General features: G+C 35.5%; 2 protein-coding genes across 2 annotated transcripts; both read left to right on the top strand.

The window, feature by feature from the left end:
- The first annotated feature begins 253 nt into the window (after positions 1–253).
- Positions 254–7,850, top strand: LOC147538762 (uncharacterized). The gene is made up of 6 exons (XM_086641828.1): positions 254–363; positions 450–582; positions 6,716–6,819; positions 6,909–7,080; positions 7,201–7,354; positions 7,650–7,850. The coding sequence occupies exons 2-4, from the start codon at positions 457–459 to the stop codon at positions 7,027–7,029; spliced, it is 351 nt and encodes a 116-aa protein (XP_086497954.1). The 5' UTR covers positions 254–363; positions 450–456; the 3' UTR covers positions 7,030–7,080; positions 7,201–7,354; positions 7,650–7,850.
- A 726-nt stretch (positions 7,851–8,576) lies between these two features.
- LOC147538761 (auxin-responsive protein SAUR68-like) lies at positions 8,577–12,646 on the top strand. The gene is made up of 2 exons (XM_086642996.1): positions 8,577–9,410; positions 12,225–12,646. Exons 1-2 carry the CDS (start codon positions 9,297–9,299, stop codon positions 12,540–12,542), a joined length of 432 nt encoding a protein of 143 aa, XP_086499122.1. The 5' UTR covers positions 8,577–9,296; the 3' UTR covers positions 12,543–12,646.
- Positions 12,647–16,363: the final 3,717 nt, after the last annotated feature.

Here is a 16,363-nt window from a genome sequence, read left to right as displayed (position 1 = left end):
GTACTCCACATTCAAGTGGTGTATTGTAACCGTATCTATAATCAAGAAGCACATGCCCTAGCAGCTTCGGTTACACCCCCTCAAGTTTAAAATTTGCTTTTTAATCCTTATTGTTAATCATGTTATAAGATAGTCCGGGTCTGTATGTTTTTTTATTTCTTTGGACTATGTTGTAACTTTTCTAGTTATTAAGGCTTATTTCTGTCAAAAAAAAAAAGTTGGTGCCCCTGTATACTAACCAGGGGTCCCTATACAAGCCACCATCAGCTTCTTCATCACTATATTTGATACTGTGTCACCATGGAAGAAAATTGTGAACTTCGAAATTTCACTCTTCGGCTGGGGCTTCAAATCCTCCAAATGGTTAGACTTTATTTTTCTTTCTCACTTGATCTTTCTCAATAGCAAAACCCTAATCTTTCCTTTTCTTGTTCTGAATGTGGAAACAGTAAAACCATGGCTAAGTTGGCTACTGCCAGGATCAAATTGCTCAGGAACAAGAGAGAAGTTGTTGTTAGACAAATGAGACGTGTTGTTGCTTCGCGTCTTCAATCCGGTCAGGATTCCACCGCCAGGATCAGGGTAACTCTAACTCTATCTCTATCTAAGAACTGCTACAGTTGTAAACTAATAAGTTTCTTGAAGATACGATTTATCATTAGCTTCTCAACTCAATGTTATGATCGAATTACAATTATCATCTCACTTATATACTAAACTGTAAAATCAGTTTTAGAGAGAGAAAGTAAAGTAATCTTTTAACAGAAAGTTAACTAACTAATCTTGAATTAGTTAAAACTAAACTTTGGTTATTAGCACCCTCTTCACGCGTGCTGCCTTATATAAACCGAGTGCCACAGACTAAGAGTGAGAGCGCCCATATCGAATGTTAGTTAAAGCTGTTAACTTCATCTTCTTCCTTCTTCTCTGTTCAGCCATTAACCCTTCATCCTTCTTTACTGCTTACAGCCCCCCTCAAACGAATGATTCAGTGTAGGGAGAAACATGAGTTTGCTCCTAAAGAAATCAAACTGAGAAGAGAGAATATCCTTTGTAAAAATATCAGCAAGGTTAGCTTCAGATGCCACAAATTGAATCTCCAAAGTCGAACTAGTTACAAGATCTCTGAGAAAGTGATGGTCAATCTCAATGTGCTTGGTTCGAGCATGAAATACTGGATTTGAAGCAAGGTATTTAGCTCCCATGTTGTCACAAGATAGTGTGAAGGGAACAGTGACCTTAATCCCAAGTTCCTCAAGAAGATAGGACAACCATAAGAGCTCGGATGTGGCCATAGAGAGGGCTCGATACTCAGCTTCAGTAGATGACCTGGAGACAGTAGCTTGTTTCTTAGAAGACCATGACACCAAAGAGGAACCAAGGAAGATGCAGTATCCACTGGTAGACCTTCGAGTATCAGGGCATCCTCCCCAATCTGAGTCAGAAAAACCTCTTAAAATAGACACATCTGCTGAGTGAAGAGTTATACCAGCCCCAATTGTTCCTTTCAAGTATCTGAAAACCTTCTTGAGGAGAACCAGATGAGGTGTGCGTGGCTCATGCATAAATTGGGACAAATAATTGACACTATAGGTCAAATCAGGCCTAGTCAATGTAACATACTGCAATCCCCCAACCATACTTCTATAAAAGATTGGATTATCTATAAGTTCTCCATCAAGCTTAGAGACTCTCTTCCCAACAGAGATAGGAACAAAACTAGGCTTAGAATCAGAAAGTCCTGACTTACCCAAGAGCTCCATTGTGTACTTAGTTTGTGTAAGAAGTAAGGATGAATTAGTTTTCTTGACTTCTATACCCAAGAAGTAATGGAGATTCCCAAGCTTTTTCATAGCAAACTCTTTAGCCAAAGCAGAAAGTAACCTATCAAGTAAGGCTGAGGATGAACCAGTAAGGATGATATCATCCACATAAAGAAGAAGAACCATCATATGACCAGAAGATTGAAAAACAAACATAGAAGTGTCAGATGCACTCTTTAGAAATCCCCAATTTTGAAGGTACTTAGCAATTCTAGTAAACCAAGCTCTGGGAGCTTGTTTAAGCCCATAAAGAGCCTTATGTAGGTGACACACAAACTCAGGATAATTGGGATTTGCAAACCCTGGAGGTTGCTTCATATATACTGTTTCACTTAGATGCCCATGAAGAAAGGCATTTGATACATCTAGTTGATGAATAGGCCAGTTTTTAGAAATGGCTAAGGTAAGAACCACTCTAACAGTTTGAATCTTCACCACTGGACTAAATGTCTCCATATAGTCAATACCCTCTTGTTGGTTATAGCCTTGAGCTACAAGCCTGGCCTTATACCTCTGTAAAGTACCATCTGAGTTGTATTTTACTTTGAAAACCCACTTACAACCAAGAACATTCATGTCTGGGTGTTTGGGTATAAGAGACCATGTCTCATTCTTGAGCAAGGCTTGAAATTCTTCTTCCATTGCCTTTTTCCAATTTGAATCCTTAATAGCTACTTTATAACTAGATGGTTCTTCTATAGAGAGCATCATAGGGGTATGCACAGAACTAAAGGCATAAGGAGTAGACAAATGTGCCACATGGTCTGGAATAGTTTTGGGTTTAAGAATACCACTCTTCAGTCTTGTTTGCATATGGTGTGAGTTAGGATAAGGTATAGGTTCATGTGGAGAGGACTCCACTTCTTCTGGTTGTGTGGTTGATGAGAGAATAGGTTCAGGGTTGGAAGTTGTGTTGGGTTCTGTTGTGGAATCACTAGAAGATGGATAGACCTGATCTTCTAATGAATAGGTAGAATGATAGGATGGAGCAGACATATCCACATTAGCTGGAAGAGAGGGTAATTGAAAGACTTGATAGGGCAGAGAAGAGTCCCTCTCTGGACTTGTATGAGAAGAGAGATTTTCGGTGGCATTAGGGAAAGGTAAACTCATCGAATATGACATGCCTAGAAACATACTCCTTTCTAGTGTCAATGTCTAGACACTTATACCCTTTGTGAGTAGGGCTATAGCCAATGAATATACACTTAGATGATTTGGGACTGAGTTTATCATCCTTAGTGTTTCCTAAGTAAGGGTAACAAAGAGACCCAAATACTCGAATCATAGTATAGTCAGGTGGCTTACCAAAAAGTAATTCATATGGGGTTTTGTAAGAGAGAAGCTTACTTGGTGTCCTGTTAATGATATATGTTGCTGTAGCATAAGCATGAAACCAAAAATCCTTAGGCATAGAAGCTTGAAACAATAGAGTATTACCCACAGATGTAATTTGCCTATTTTTTCTCTCTGCTCGACCATTTTGCTCAGGTGTATATGGACATGAGCTTCGAAAGATAATTCCACATTTTGTAAGATGAGAGTGAAACTCTCCTTTACTAAGTTCAGGTGCACCATCACTCTGAAATTGCTTAATTGGCAAAGAGAAAAGCCTTTCATTTTGTTTTTGAAAATGCTGGAAGCATTTCAAACTCTCTGATCTAAGCTTCATAGGATAAACCCAAAAGAACCTGCTATAATCATCAAGGAACATGATGTAATATCTAATACCTGACTTTGTTGGTACAGGTGCTGGACCCCAGATATCACAGTGCACCAACTGAAGAGGAGCAGAAGTAGAGCTTTCTGATGTGGGAAAGGGTAATCTCTGACTCTTTCCCAATTGACATGAAGAGCAAACATCTTTGAAGTTTTTAGATGTAACTTTGATCCTCTTCTCTCTATCTAGCAACAAAATTATCTCTTGGGATGTATGTCCCAACCTATTGTGCCAAGTTTCAGCAGTTCCTCTTGCTAAACAGGCCATTTCTACATCTTCTTTAGGTATAGCATAGGGATCCATTTCAAAATTTATGCTATACAAGTTGTGTACCATTGGACCTTCTCCTAGTATCTCTTTGGACCATAGATCTCTGATTAGAAATCCCCATGGAAGGAATTCTACACTACAAAAGTTATCTTTTGTGAATTTTGAGATGGACAGTAGGTTCTTTTGTATAGTTGGAACATGAAGAACCTTTTTGAGATGAAAGGTATTTGAACCAGTAGCTAGGTTTGCTGGACCTGTACTCACAATGTTTAGACATTTCCCATCTCCAATCATAACTCCATTTGTACCTTGATAGGGAGTAACATGATCCAAATTCTCTTGAGTATGTGTCATGTGGCTTGTTGCTCCTGTGTCAGCTATCCAACTTTTATCCTTAGATTTTGAAGACAAATAAGCTTTCTCATTAGTTTGTGTGTGCTCTTCTATCTCAGCACCATAATGAGCTTGTTCTTCTTCTATTTCTTGAGAGTCTAATTCTTCTTCTTCTTCTTCTTCTTCATCTTCAATTTCTTGAAGATGAAGATTAGCAAAGTTCCTGTTGGCTGACTTTGAAGCTTCTGAGGAGAAGTCTTTGAACCTCAATCTACACTGTCTAGCTGTATGACCCCACTTATAGCATATCCCACAAGGTACTGTGGTGAAATCAAAGAAACCATTTCTTGTTTGAGGAGAAGGCCTCACATTAGGTCTGAAAGATGTCTTACCATATTCAACATTCTGGGTTTGATTAGAAAACCTTATAGGTGATGATCTTGTAGTGTTCTTGTTGAATTTCTTCACAAAATATGATTCACTTGGATCATCATTTAATTCTTGCTCTTTCAACCATTGTTCATGGTGAGTTAGTCTGCTCCTTAATTCACCAAAGGTTAGAGCACCCTCTCTATTTTGCATAGTGATTACAAATTGAGAGTATTCTTTGCCTAATCCTTGAAGAACTATTCTAGTTAATTCAGACTCACTAACTTTATCATTCACAGCTATAAGTGAATCAGCAAGATTTTTGATTTTACTCAAATATTCAGATATGGAAGATGACCCCTTTTTGAAATTTTGAATCTTATTTCTTAGTGATGACTTTTGTGCCTCAAATTCTTGAAGAAACACCATTTCTAAATAACACCATATATCTCTAGAAGTCTTTAACCCTAGAATATCAGAAGCAATTGAATGTGTAATTGTTGCTTTTATGCAAGATTTGACAAAAGAGTCAGTTTTCCGCCATTGGAGATAAGCTGGGTTTGCTACATCTCTTCCATCCACTACAGTTAACTGAGGGGGTTCACTATAGGTGCCCTCAATGTAGCACACTAGGTCGTTTCCAATCAAGGCATTTTCTACCTGATCTTTCCAAACCAAAAAGTTCGAACCATCTAATCTAGCAGAAATCAAATTCGTGAGATTTGGATTATAAGCTACCTGATTTTGATTCGAATTCATCTTTCAATGGTTGAAGTTGTTTTGTTGATGATGATTATGAAGACTATATCTCTGATTCTTTGATTTGCAGAAGATCAGCTTCCTTCGTTGTTCTTGATTTCAATTTGATATTGAAAATCGATTTTAGGGTTTTGGCTCTGATACCATGTAAACTAATAAGTTTCTTGAAGATACGATTTATCATTAGCTTCTCAACTCAATGTTATGATCGAATTACAATTATCATCTCACTTATATACTAAACTGTAAAATCAGTTTTAGAGAGAGAAAGTAAAGTAATCTTTTAACAGAAAGTTAACTAACTAATCTTGAATTAGTTAAAACTAAACTTTGGTTATTAGCACCCTCTTCACGCGTGCTGCCTTATATAAACCGAGTGCCACAGACTAAGAGTGAGAGCGCCCATATCGAATGTTAGTTAAAGCTGTTAACTTCATCTTCTTCCTTCTTCTCTGTTCAGCCATTAACCCTTCATCCTTCTTTACTGCTTACAACAGTATACATGCTTTGATGTTATTAATGTCTAGGGTTTACATTCTTTTTGCTGATTTCCTAAAATTTGCTCATAATATTTCATTTTATCTGAAAATCTAGCATTTCTATTTATGTCTGGAAATGATTGTATTGCAATTTGGGTTTCCTATACCTTTTTATTAGAGTATGAGGATCGAGATGGATCGAGATCCGAAGATATCCGTATCAACCGTCCAAGATACACGAAGATATTATTTATACTTATCCTAGATAGAGTCCTAGGAAAATAAGATACCCAAATCACTCTCTATAAATAGAAGTGACCTCTATGTATTTTATATTGAATTGAGTTACATTGAGTCTTGGAGTCTGTAGCCAATCAATCCCACGATTGTGGAGATAATATAATATAGCCATTCATGGCTTTCTCCGTGGATGTAGGTCGTGATCCTCCGACCGAACCACGTAAACTATTGTGTTCTTTATTTTAGTTTGTAATTTCTATTCTACCAACTAACATGAACTTTCACACTTTTGTAATCGAACCCCTTTATCTTCCCCATTCAACCATAAATTCTTCCACCCTGGTTAAGTTGTGCGGATGTTTTCGGTTCTAGTAGCTCAGTGTGATAGATTCCATTTCGGGTAGCTAGAACATCCATGTTTGATATCAAGAATCGAATCGATAAGCCTAATCCAGTTCGGAAAACAAGAATAAATTCTTACAAAGAAAGCATTACCTTTTATTGGTACTAATTCTAGGTACCTCTAGCTTGATAATAAAAGATGAGATCCGAAGGCTCGAACATGTAGGTGATGTTAATTTACCTGTCTCATATTTAAGTTAACAATACACAGTTTCATTTTCTCTTTTGTCGATCCTAACCAAACAAAAATGATACTAATTTCTGGGGACATAGTGAGAAGTAAACTTATGTGTGTATTTAGAACTTAAATCTCTTTTCAGGTTGAACACGTTATAAGAGAACAAAATATGATGGCAGCAAATGAGATAATTGAGCTTTTTTGTGAACTTGTTGTAGCTCGGCTTTCAATTACCTCAAAGCAAAGGTAATGTTTAAGATTTGCTTCGATATCCTTATTTTGCATTATAGAACTTATAGGAGCATTGTTTTGATATGGGACTTATATTATCTCAGGGACTGCCCAGCTGATCTGAAAGAAGGAATTTGTAGTCTAATATTTGCATCTCCAAGGTGCTCAGATATACCAGACCTAGTGAAAATTCGAGATATCTTTGAAAAGAAATATGGAAGATAGTTCGTTTCAGCAGCTATAGATCTTCGTTCTAATTGTGGTGCTAACCGTACGGTAAGCTTGTCGATTTGTTGGTTGGTTGTTTTTTATAGCACAAGTGCTGTGAGAAATGGAGAAGAGAATCATCTAGAGCTACAAACTTCTTTTTATGTAAGTTCATTTTCGTGTTTATAGCTAATTGAGAAATTATCAGTACGATCACCTACTGGTGAAGTGAAGTTGAAGCTCATGAAAGAAATAGCGAAGGAGCATCAGATTGAGTGGGATACAACTGAGTCCGAGCAGGAGCTTCTCAAGCCTATGTTGAACAAAACCTATCTTCAAACAGGTATATTGCGCACTATATGATTTTTCTGAAACGCTATTCAGAACTATGCTTATTCTTGGTAATTGGGAAGCACGATCGTGTTTGTTGAAAGTTATTTATGATTGTAGCTAGTTCGTTCTTTAGCAAATCATGAACACAGTATATATCATAAATTTAATAAGTTCCGTAACCACCATCATAAAAACATCTTGGGCCCTAACGTTCATGTAAAAATCCTTAAGGCCATCCTACGAGGTGTAAAAGTCCATTTATTCCAATCTTTTCCTTTTTTTTTTTATACCTTTCATTTCCACAGGAATCTAACCTGGACCTCCGAGATGCGAAATGGGTGTCCTATGTCCAGCATCAAGTGGTGGTGGACCGCAACAAGTCTTTTTTTTTTGTGGATACAATCATTCTAAGTATTTTGTTTCGAAGAAGTATATTGTGCCTGAACCGTAATGTCAAGTTGGATCTGATAATTTATCTGAAGGTTCTTGTGTCGAGTTATTACTTACATACTTGATATGTGCGCTAAAAAAGAACGGAAAATGATCTGTCTAATTGGTAGTTGTATTGTGTTTGAGTCTAAAGGACATAGAAATCAGGCTGAACATAATTCTTGTTTTTTTTATCTGAAATCTCAACGGTGCCTCAATTCAAATTCCCATACCCATTTATTTTTCACAATATTATTGGTGATTCTTCGTCTTCTTCTGCACAAGAGCGGATGCACAATGCATGAAGATAGATGCACTAGTTCATAGAGCAATGCATAGTCCATTATCGCTTGTCATTCACGTCATATGGTATGCTTTCCTTGATATAACCAATGTGCGTCGACATAACCCTTTTGCATTTGACATAAACCCATGTGCAAATGATGTAGTTTACTTTTTTAGTCCCCGAAATGTGAAATCATCACAACCAACCTAACTTTAACTATCTCGAACATCAGAAATTAGTCCCCAACCTTGACCTTTTTTATACTTCTGACTTTTTAGGATCAGGGAGTGTCTTTTTGAATTTGTTTTGAAGTTTGGATTAAAGTACTTAAAGTTTGGCTAAATTAGGGATGTAAGCCAAATTCCAAAACGGTATATTTAACTAGGGCAGGCAACAAGTAGGCATATGGACCCAACTTAATGTGACATTTAGTCAGCATGCCCCAATTGTTCACTTCCTCACGCAATGCAATATTTCCCTCTGCACATGGTTTTGCGTCTCAAGGGTTTAAAGCAGCCCCAACACTACCATATCAACACCTTGTGGTTTTGTCTATGAGTCTATCCTTGCAGATATACTTCAAAATTTCAATGACAACTACCTCGTCTCTTTCTCTCTCTCTCATCTTCTTAACTTCACACTAAAATGTTGATCCTTAGTGATTATAAGAGACAGCTGATGGGTTATTTTTGTCTTGTTTGTTTTGTGCTGATACTGGGGCTTAAGTGATAATTTAACAGAGGTAGGTCTTAGGATCTTGTACTTTTACAGAAATTTGACATATATGGGTGTAAGAGAATTGAGAATTTGTACATTTTAGATTCTTTCTTCGCTGGGAAGACGTTTACGATACACATTTGTTTTTTTGTTATGTTTCATCTTGACTGACCACCTAACTTCATTTATTGCATGGTCGTAGTTCACGCCATAAGGGCAACCGAACTTTAGAACTCAAACGTGCTATGTTTGTTAAAATTTCCCATCAATAGGATATGAATGCCAATGTCTCACCTATATGACTTCTCATGTTTGTTTTTGTTTCCTCAACTAAATCCAAACATGACCCAATCCCCCAATTAAGTTGCCCTCTTTCCTTCTAGCAATCCCTAAGTTTCCACCACCATGTAAGCCCATCTATAAATACACATACTCAAAATGATCAATCCAAAGATCACTAGCTCTCCGCAAGCTTCTTTCTCTCTAGACCCCCTCTTCTCTCTAAAGATCACTAACTCAAATGATAAGTCCAAAGAGCCTTATCTCAATGGCAAAGAAATGGCAAAAGAAGGTTGTCATTAATAGAAGAAGAAGAATATCATTACTACACAATGATACTAATAAGAGTCCATGGGTATAGAGACCAAAATCAATTTGATAATAGGTTTATAGACCACTCTTCTTAGATTATGGATTTTTGGTCCTTTTACAAGAAGGGCATAAAGTATGGATAATTTATTTGGTATTACCCAATGTATCCCAAATCAAAAAACCCCGGGATATTTGAATTTCTGAGGGTTTTAGGAAACTTTCCCAAAACCCGTGGGCGTGATTTGTGGAGAATCTATAGAAGCCGAAACAGAAAGTGGATGTGACACTTCATAAAGACACTTTCTCTCTCTAAACCTACTCGATTTGGGTTTTCAACCAAAATCGTCCGAAGATCTCGTTGAAAAACCCTAAAGAGATCGTCTAACCCAGAAAGTTTGCATCCTTTCATCTTCTCCATTCATCTTTTCCATTGAAGAACCTGTTCAGGGCATAAATAACTCATACTTTATTGATAAATACCTTCCATGTCCCTCGTCTAAAAAATCCGGGGTTTTTAAATTTCGGAATGAATTTGGAAAATTTCCCAAACCAGGGGGCGTGATTTGGGGGAGATATTTAGGTTATAAACTGAAAAGATTTAATAGGAAGTAACGGATTAAGGATATTTTCCAAAACAGATTTTTCAAAACAGATTTGGAAAACGGATATGTTCCAAAATAGATTTTCTCTCTCGTCCTTTCAGATTTGGAAACCAAATCTATATATCACTTTCTCTCACTTAATTTTCAGATTTGGAATGAGTATATTTTCTGAGATCAATTAGCGTGATTTGGGGGTTAATATTCAAAACATATATATCAACTTTCTCTCACTTAACTTTCGTTTTTTACTCATACATAAACACACATCGAATACAAATTATGAAACAAGTTCGTAAATTATGTGTTATTTATGACGAGGAAACCATCATTTGTCATGTATACAACGTAATTTATCATATGCGTGTGTGTCATCTATTATGTACCATTGAATACTTAGATTATTTTCTGACATAAATTACTTGTTTTTTACGCGTACATGTCCATTATGTACCATAAATTATAGTAACTTGTTAGGAAATGTAAATCTGAAATCATGTTTTTTGTTATAAAGTATGTGATTTATCAAAAATTATGTAAACTGTATAGTAAATAACACAACCTTTGTACGACTGAAACGAAATTTTATTGAACAATAATCTGTGTTTTATTGTAAATGAAAAGAACATAGTAGTCTAGGTAACTTAAAAACAAACTCCGTCAGAATGTTGTCCGAGCTCTCGATCCTTACTGTCTTTGGTCTTCCAGGTTTACGGCGAATCAAACATGGTAGTGTTTTTTACTCTTCATTAAATGTACATGGTTCATCGAAGTTAGGGGCAAGGTTTATATGTTCCTTGTAAGTCTTCACGTAAGACTCCGTTGTCCAAACAGGATCATAGAAACAATCTTCTTCATCGTAATTTATACTTCTATAGTTTATGTGATGATTCTGTAAGAAATTCCATCAGTGCTGGTTTACTACAAGAAAAAAAAAAACATATATATTAGTTAAAAAAATTTATAATCAAATTTACATACATTAATAATGAAACATTTAATAAAAAAACAAATGAGATGGATCATAAATAACAGGTACAGATCAATAAGTTATGTATAATGTATGGAAAAGTACAATTGTTTATTAGGTTAAGAGAAGTTTTATATGCTTGTCATGACCACTGTTCTGGTGAAAAAGGACGTGTAATGTTGGATAATTTTTCATACTTTACGCACCTTTGTTCATTAACACATCATCTTATGTGAAATGTATGCAAATTGTATCAGAAAGTTTGGTAATTTATCGTAAAGTAACTGTACTTTATATTCTGTTAAAGGAATAAGTGTGGATAATCACAAAGATCAAGAACTGTACGGACAGATGATTCTGATCTGCAAAAAAAAAAAAAAAAAAAAAAAGAGGAATTAATGTAGATCTGAAGAAATATACAATGAACATTGGAAAGAGAAATAACATACTAACATTGAACACATCATTAAATAAGAAATAAACATCAAAGATCTTAAAGAGTTATGAAAGTTTTAGAGAGAGAAAATATAAATCTTCCATTCGAAGGTAGTTAAGATGGAAACAGATCTTATGTAGTTGGATCACAAATGTAATATGTTCAATAATAGAGCATCGTAATCTGATAATGGAAAAAAAGAATCATCATTAGATCTTAACAATGGTGTTAATACAAAACTGAAAATCTTAAACTTTATAAAAGATGAATGATTTTCGAGCAATCTAATGAAGATGAAAGAAAAGTTCTGAGATTAATGAAGGTTTAACAACTAGCTTCGAGTTTAAAAGAGAAGAAATAAAAACATTAAACAGAAAAGAAGAAACCAAAATCTTTAACATTACCTGAAAAGCAATATTAAATCTGATTTAATGGAGGTGTTTACAGCTGCTCTAATGAAGATGAAACAAGCTTTCTGAGTTTAATGGAGGTTTTGTTATGTGAATCGGATTTAGAAAGAGAGAATAAAGAGGTTCGGTTACTAAAAATAATGAAGCTAACCTTACTTTGTTTAGAAACGTGATTGGAGAGAGAATGTGGGAGATAAAAATGGAAGAAGATATTTATGGATTTTGAAGATAAATCAGTTATAATATATGAGGAAGGTTAGATTAGGAATTATGATTTATTTGGTAATCTAGAGATTTGTGTTTTCTCTCTAGATGAGACCAAATGGACTAGATATCCATTTATATTATTATTTTGGTTTTAAAACCCTTTATAGGATTATAGAGGACTATATCTCCTATTAGGACCCGTTTTTTGGGTTATAAACTCAAAAAATGTACTAATAAAGGGTACTTTTTTTTTTACACTATTGATAAGAATCGTTTTGTTGTTCCACTTGAATATCTAAACAACATTATCTTTAGAGAATTATTAAGAATGTCTAGAGAAGAGTTTGGATTGCCAAGAAATGGGCCTATTACGTTACCATGTGATTCGATATTGATCAAATACCTTATATCGTTTCTTCAACGACAAGAATATTCCGATACAATAGAGAAGTCTATTTTGCTGATGTGTATGACTACCTACCGCTGCTCATCAAACTATTCTCTTATGTACAAACAACAAAACAAGAGCAAATTTCTTGTTCATGGTTTTTGAACAAGTAATTTGTGTTTCATGTCACTCTGTACATATATATTATGAAATCTTGTTTAGTGGTTCAATCCGAGTAGATCAATAATATTTCAAACATTACGTTTTAATTCGTGTTAAATCTCTAGTTATGTTTTTTTGGATACCAAAACATTAGGAAAAATTCAGGAGAATTGTGGAAGAGATATGTGGTGAAGAGTGAAAACCACCGAAAACTAAACAACAACCCTAGACCATCCTAAACTCGTCTTTAAGCTCAAGATCTCCCCTAGTCTTATAGTTTCAAAAAAATCATATGCCAGGGGGAGATTGTTAGGATAATTATACTGTAATTTAGTTCTAGAAAGACCTTGTCCTTTCACTAGCCAGTTCCTATATATAAGGACCGATCTCTTGTTTTTGTTCATTCAAATATCAATACAAAAATCTCTTGTTTGTCACTTTATCTTTTTTAATGTTTTTTTACTTTATATTTTCCTTGATTTCTAACTCTTTAATTCCTTTAGCTTAGTTTGATTATATTTTCCATTGCGTTTAGGTGAGGTTTTTAGTGACGTATACTTGTGGGGACATATGAGCACATATAATTCGGTGTTATTCATCTAATTATATATCAAACGCACAGTAAGTTCTTCTGTCGCTGAAGATCCTGAAATGAAGAATATTATTTAATTGTTGAAACTATTATACACAAGCTTAGATCTCATAGGTTAGTAAATTCCTAGAGTTCTTACCCAAAATCGATTAGTAATTAAATGGAGATGTCATAATTGTCATTCGCTTGGCCACAATACTGAGACTATCTATATGTACTTTTAAGACTTACGCGTAAATTGCCAAAAAAGTAGCATTTACATTTCTAGTCGTGTTATATTAGACCCTTAGTTAAGTTTTCTAATATTTATTTTGGTTAAATAATCTATATAATGCTAAATATCCCCAAAAATCATAAAACGTGATTACTTAATCTCTTTTTTCATATAAACCAAAAGGTTTATGTTTTGGATTCATGAAGCAAAGACAGATTTGTCTAATATAAAAACAAAAAATAGTTTTTTTTTTTTTTGCATTGATAAGCAGAAAACAAAAAATAGTTAGACTTCATTTGGATTTTCTATGGGATTGGTAGGAGGATGGAGGAGTAATTAACACTAGTGGTCAAAATTGTAGTAGAAGGCATGGGTGTTCAAATTAAGCTAATGATGTAGTTGAGCTTTCACTTAGCTTTGACCCTTGGATATCCATTTAAAGTAATTAACTTAATACTCCTTTAAACTTCACCAACCTCAACTTGAAGATAAGAAAAAGGTATTCAACAAAGGTAGTAATTCAAGGTTGTTGGACACAAAGAAAAAAAAATAAAAAAATAAAAAAGAATAAAAGAAATACTATTTACGTGAAGACTAAGACTTGGGGATTAAAAAACAAGAAAGAGTTGATGAAATAACTAACGAAAAGAGACTTACGCGTTGACTATTAGTGTGAATAATTTTGTTCCGAGTTAGTTTAACAATTATCACTTTGTATATAATCTGATCTTATTAATCAACGTGGTTTTACTACATACTCAAAACGTCACAAGAGTTCTATGTTTTTTTTTTGGTTGAAATAGATACTATCATTAATGAATAATACAGTTATTACAATATTTGTCGATCAAAATACACGGAATATTAGTCCACTTCTTATTTCTATTCTTCTTTCTCGCCCATTTAGCTATCTTGTCTGCGAGCACATTGCAATCTCTATTAATATATTTGAAATGCACTTTCTCGAAAAATCGTCTGATTCCTCGTATTTTCTGGATATGTGACATCGATTGCCAGTGAATTGAGTGCTTCTGGTTATTTAAGTGATTGATGATGTTGATATTGTCGCTTTCAATGATGATTGACTTGAGGTTTTGATCCTTTGCCCATTCAAGACCCTGTAAAATAGCCTTCGCTTCACTTTCTTCACTGTTTCTAGCCCTGGTAGTTTTCACTTGTGCTTCGATGAATTTAGATTCAGTGTTATGAGCAATCAAGCTGTTTCCCACATTGGATATTACGTTCACAAACGATGCTTCAACATTAATTTTTATGAATTGTGGGGGCGGTGGTTGCCATTTATCTACAGTTTTTGTTTCTTTTTCTCTGTATTTTTATTGTTTCTCGGATATGATTTGATCATTTTAATCATTTTATTCAAGTCATTTATCTCATGTTGAAAGAAGTGGTCACATCTAATTTTTCATATAATCCATAGAATGTTCGCAAAGTGTATATCTTCAGTCGTGAAACCAAGGTTTGAATCATTCTCCCAGGAGAAGATCCAATCCCTGATCGAAGTAATATTCTCCGAAATAATATTAAAGTGAAACCAGATGTTCTTAGCTAGAGCACAGTGGAGAAGTGCATGCTCTAGAGCACAGTGGAGAAGTGCATGTTGTTATCGATGTATTTGCCAATACGATCTCTAACCGGGATAGATCTTGTGCATATTTTCCATATGAACATTTTAATACGAGGAACAGTGGGGAGAGCCCAGATGAACTTCCAATTATGAGATATAGTTTCTTGAGTATTGTTATTGATGCGAAGGTGTTAGTACATGGATTTCACTGTGAATTTGCCCGATTCCGTAAGCTTCCATTTGATCTGATCATTTCCTTCACTGTTCACAGGGATAGCCTTGATGAGATTCTGGGTAATATTATCGAAGTTAGCATTGAGAGCTTCTTCATTCCAACTATTATTCATGATGAGCTGGGAAACCTTCGTCAGACTAGATTGATTGTTGTTCTGAATAACTTCTATAATTACTGGGATCCAGTGATCTTCCCAAATGTTAATGTCTCTGCCCGATTGCACTTCCCAAGTAGCCATGTGATCAATAATGGAGTAATGCTTCCTAATGGTCTTCCAATTCCAAGAATGATGTTGCTTCGCTGGGCCCGGTTTATCCGTCAGCGAAAAATATTTAGCCTTGAGAAGTTTTGCCCACGGCTTTCCTGGTTCAGTTTTGAGCCTCCAGGCCATTTTAGATAGGAGAGCAGTGTTATCCAGATCTGGCAGGTGAATTCCCAACCCCCCTTGGTTCTTGGGCTTGCAAATATAAGACCAGGCTTTAGTGCAGACACCCTTCGACTTACCTCACCAGAAATTCCTTTGAGCGGACTTGATGCGTTTGCAAATCCCTTTCGGGATTGCAAAGCACTGCATCTGATATCGGAGTACGGCCGCCGTAATGGCCGAGATGACCACCGTGCGACCAGCTTGAGACAAGAAAGAGTGATTTCAATTGTTGAGCTTACTCGGGATGTGATCGAGAATATCACTGAACACTTTAGTCTTTTGAGCACCTATAAAAAGTTGAGCTCCTAGGTATTTCTCCGAGGTAGAAGCATACTTAATTTCAGCGTACGCATGATCAGCCTCTTGAACTTAGGGTGAGAGTTCTTGGAGTAGAAAATATTAGACTTCGCATAATTAATTAACTGACCCGAAGCAGCACAAAATTCCTGAAGAATGGTCTTGAGGGTATGGATGTTATCGATAGAATTACGACCAAAGATTATGCAATCATCCGCAAAAGCAGATGAGAAATCTCCATATCTTCTCTGTTAGTGGGGAAGCCCTGAAATTTGTTGCCGTTGTTATTGATCAATTTACGACTAAGGCCTTCCATAGCGAGCGTGAACAGGAATGGAGACAGAGGATCACCTTGTCTAATACCCCTAAAAGGATAAAAAGTATTTCCTGGCCTACCATTCACCAGCACTGCCATGGATGATGTCGAGATGCACCTATGAATCATTTTGATCCAGTGATCCTCGTAGCCCAAGT

This window comes from Eschscholzia californica, unplaced genomic scaffold (genome assembly GCF_041429995.1).
Source record: "Eschscholzia californica isolate CP2 unplaced genomic scaffold, dmEscCali1.0.p SCAF_5, whole genome shotgun sequence".
NCBI lineage: Eukaryota > Viridiplantae > Streptophyta > Magnoliopsida > Ranunculales > Papaveraceae > Eschscholzia > Eschscholzia californica.
This window is presented reverse-complemented; position numbering and strand designations above follow the sequence as displayed.

Coding starts and splice junctions, on each gene's coding strand:
- LOC147538762 (XM_086641828.1), top strand. CDS start 457: ATGGCTAAGTTGGCTACTGCCAGGATCAAATTGCTCAGGAACAAGAGA. Junction 583..6,715: donor ATTCCACCGCCAGGATCAGG/GTAACTCTAACT, acceptor ATCTCTTTTCAG/GTTGAACACGTTATAAGAGA. Junction 6,820..6,908: donor TCAATTACCTCAAAGCAAAG/GTAATGTTTAAG, acceptor ATATTATCTCAG/GGACTGCCCAGCTGATCTGA.
- LOC147538761 (XM_086642996.1), top strand. CDS start 9,297: ATGATAAGTCCAAAGAGCCTTATCTCAATGGCAAAGAAATGGCAAAAG. Junction 9,411..12,224: donor ATACTAATAAGAGTCCATGG/GTATAGAGACCA, acceptor AAATGTACTAAT/AAAGGGTACTTTTTTTTTTA.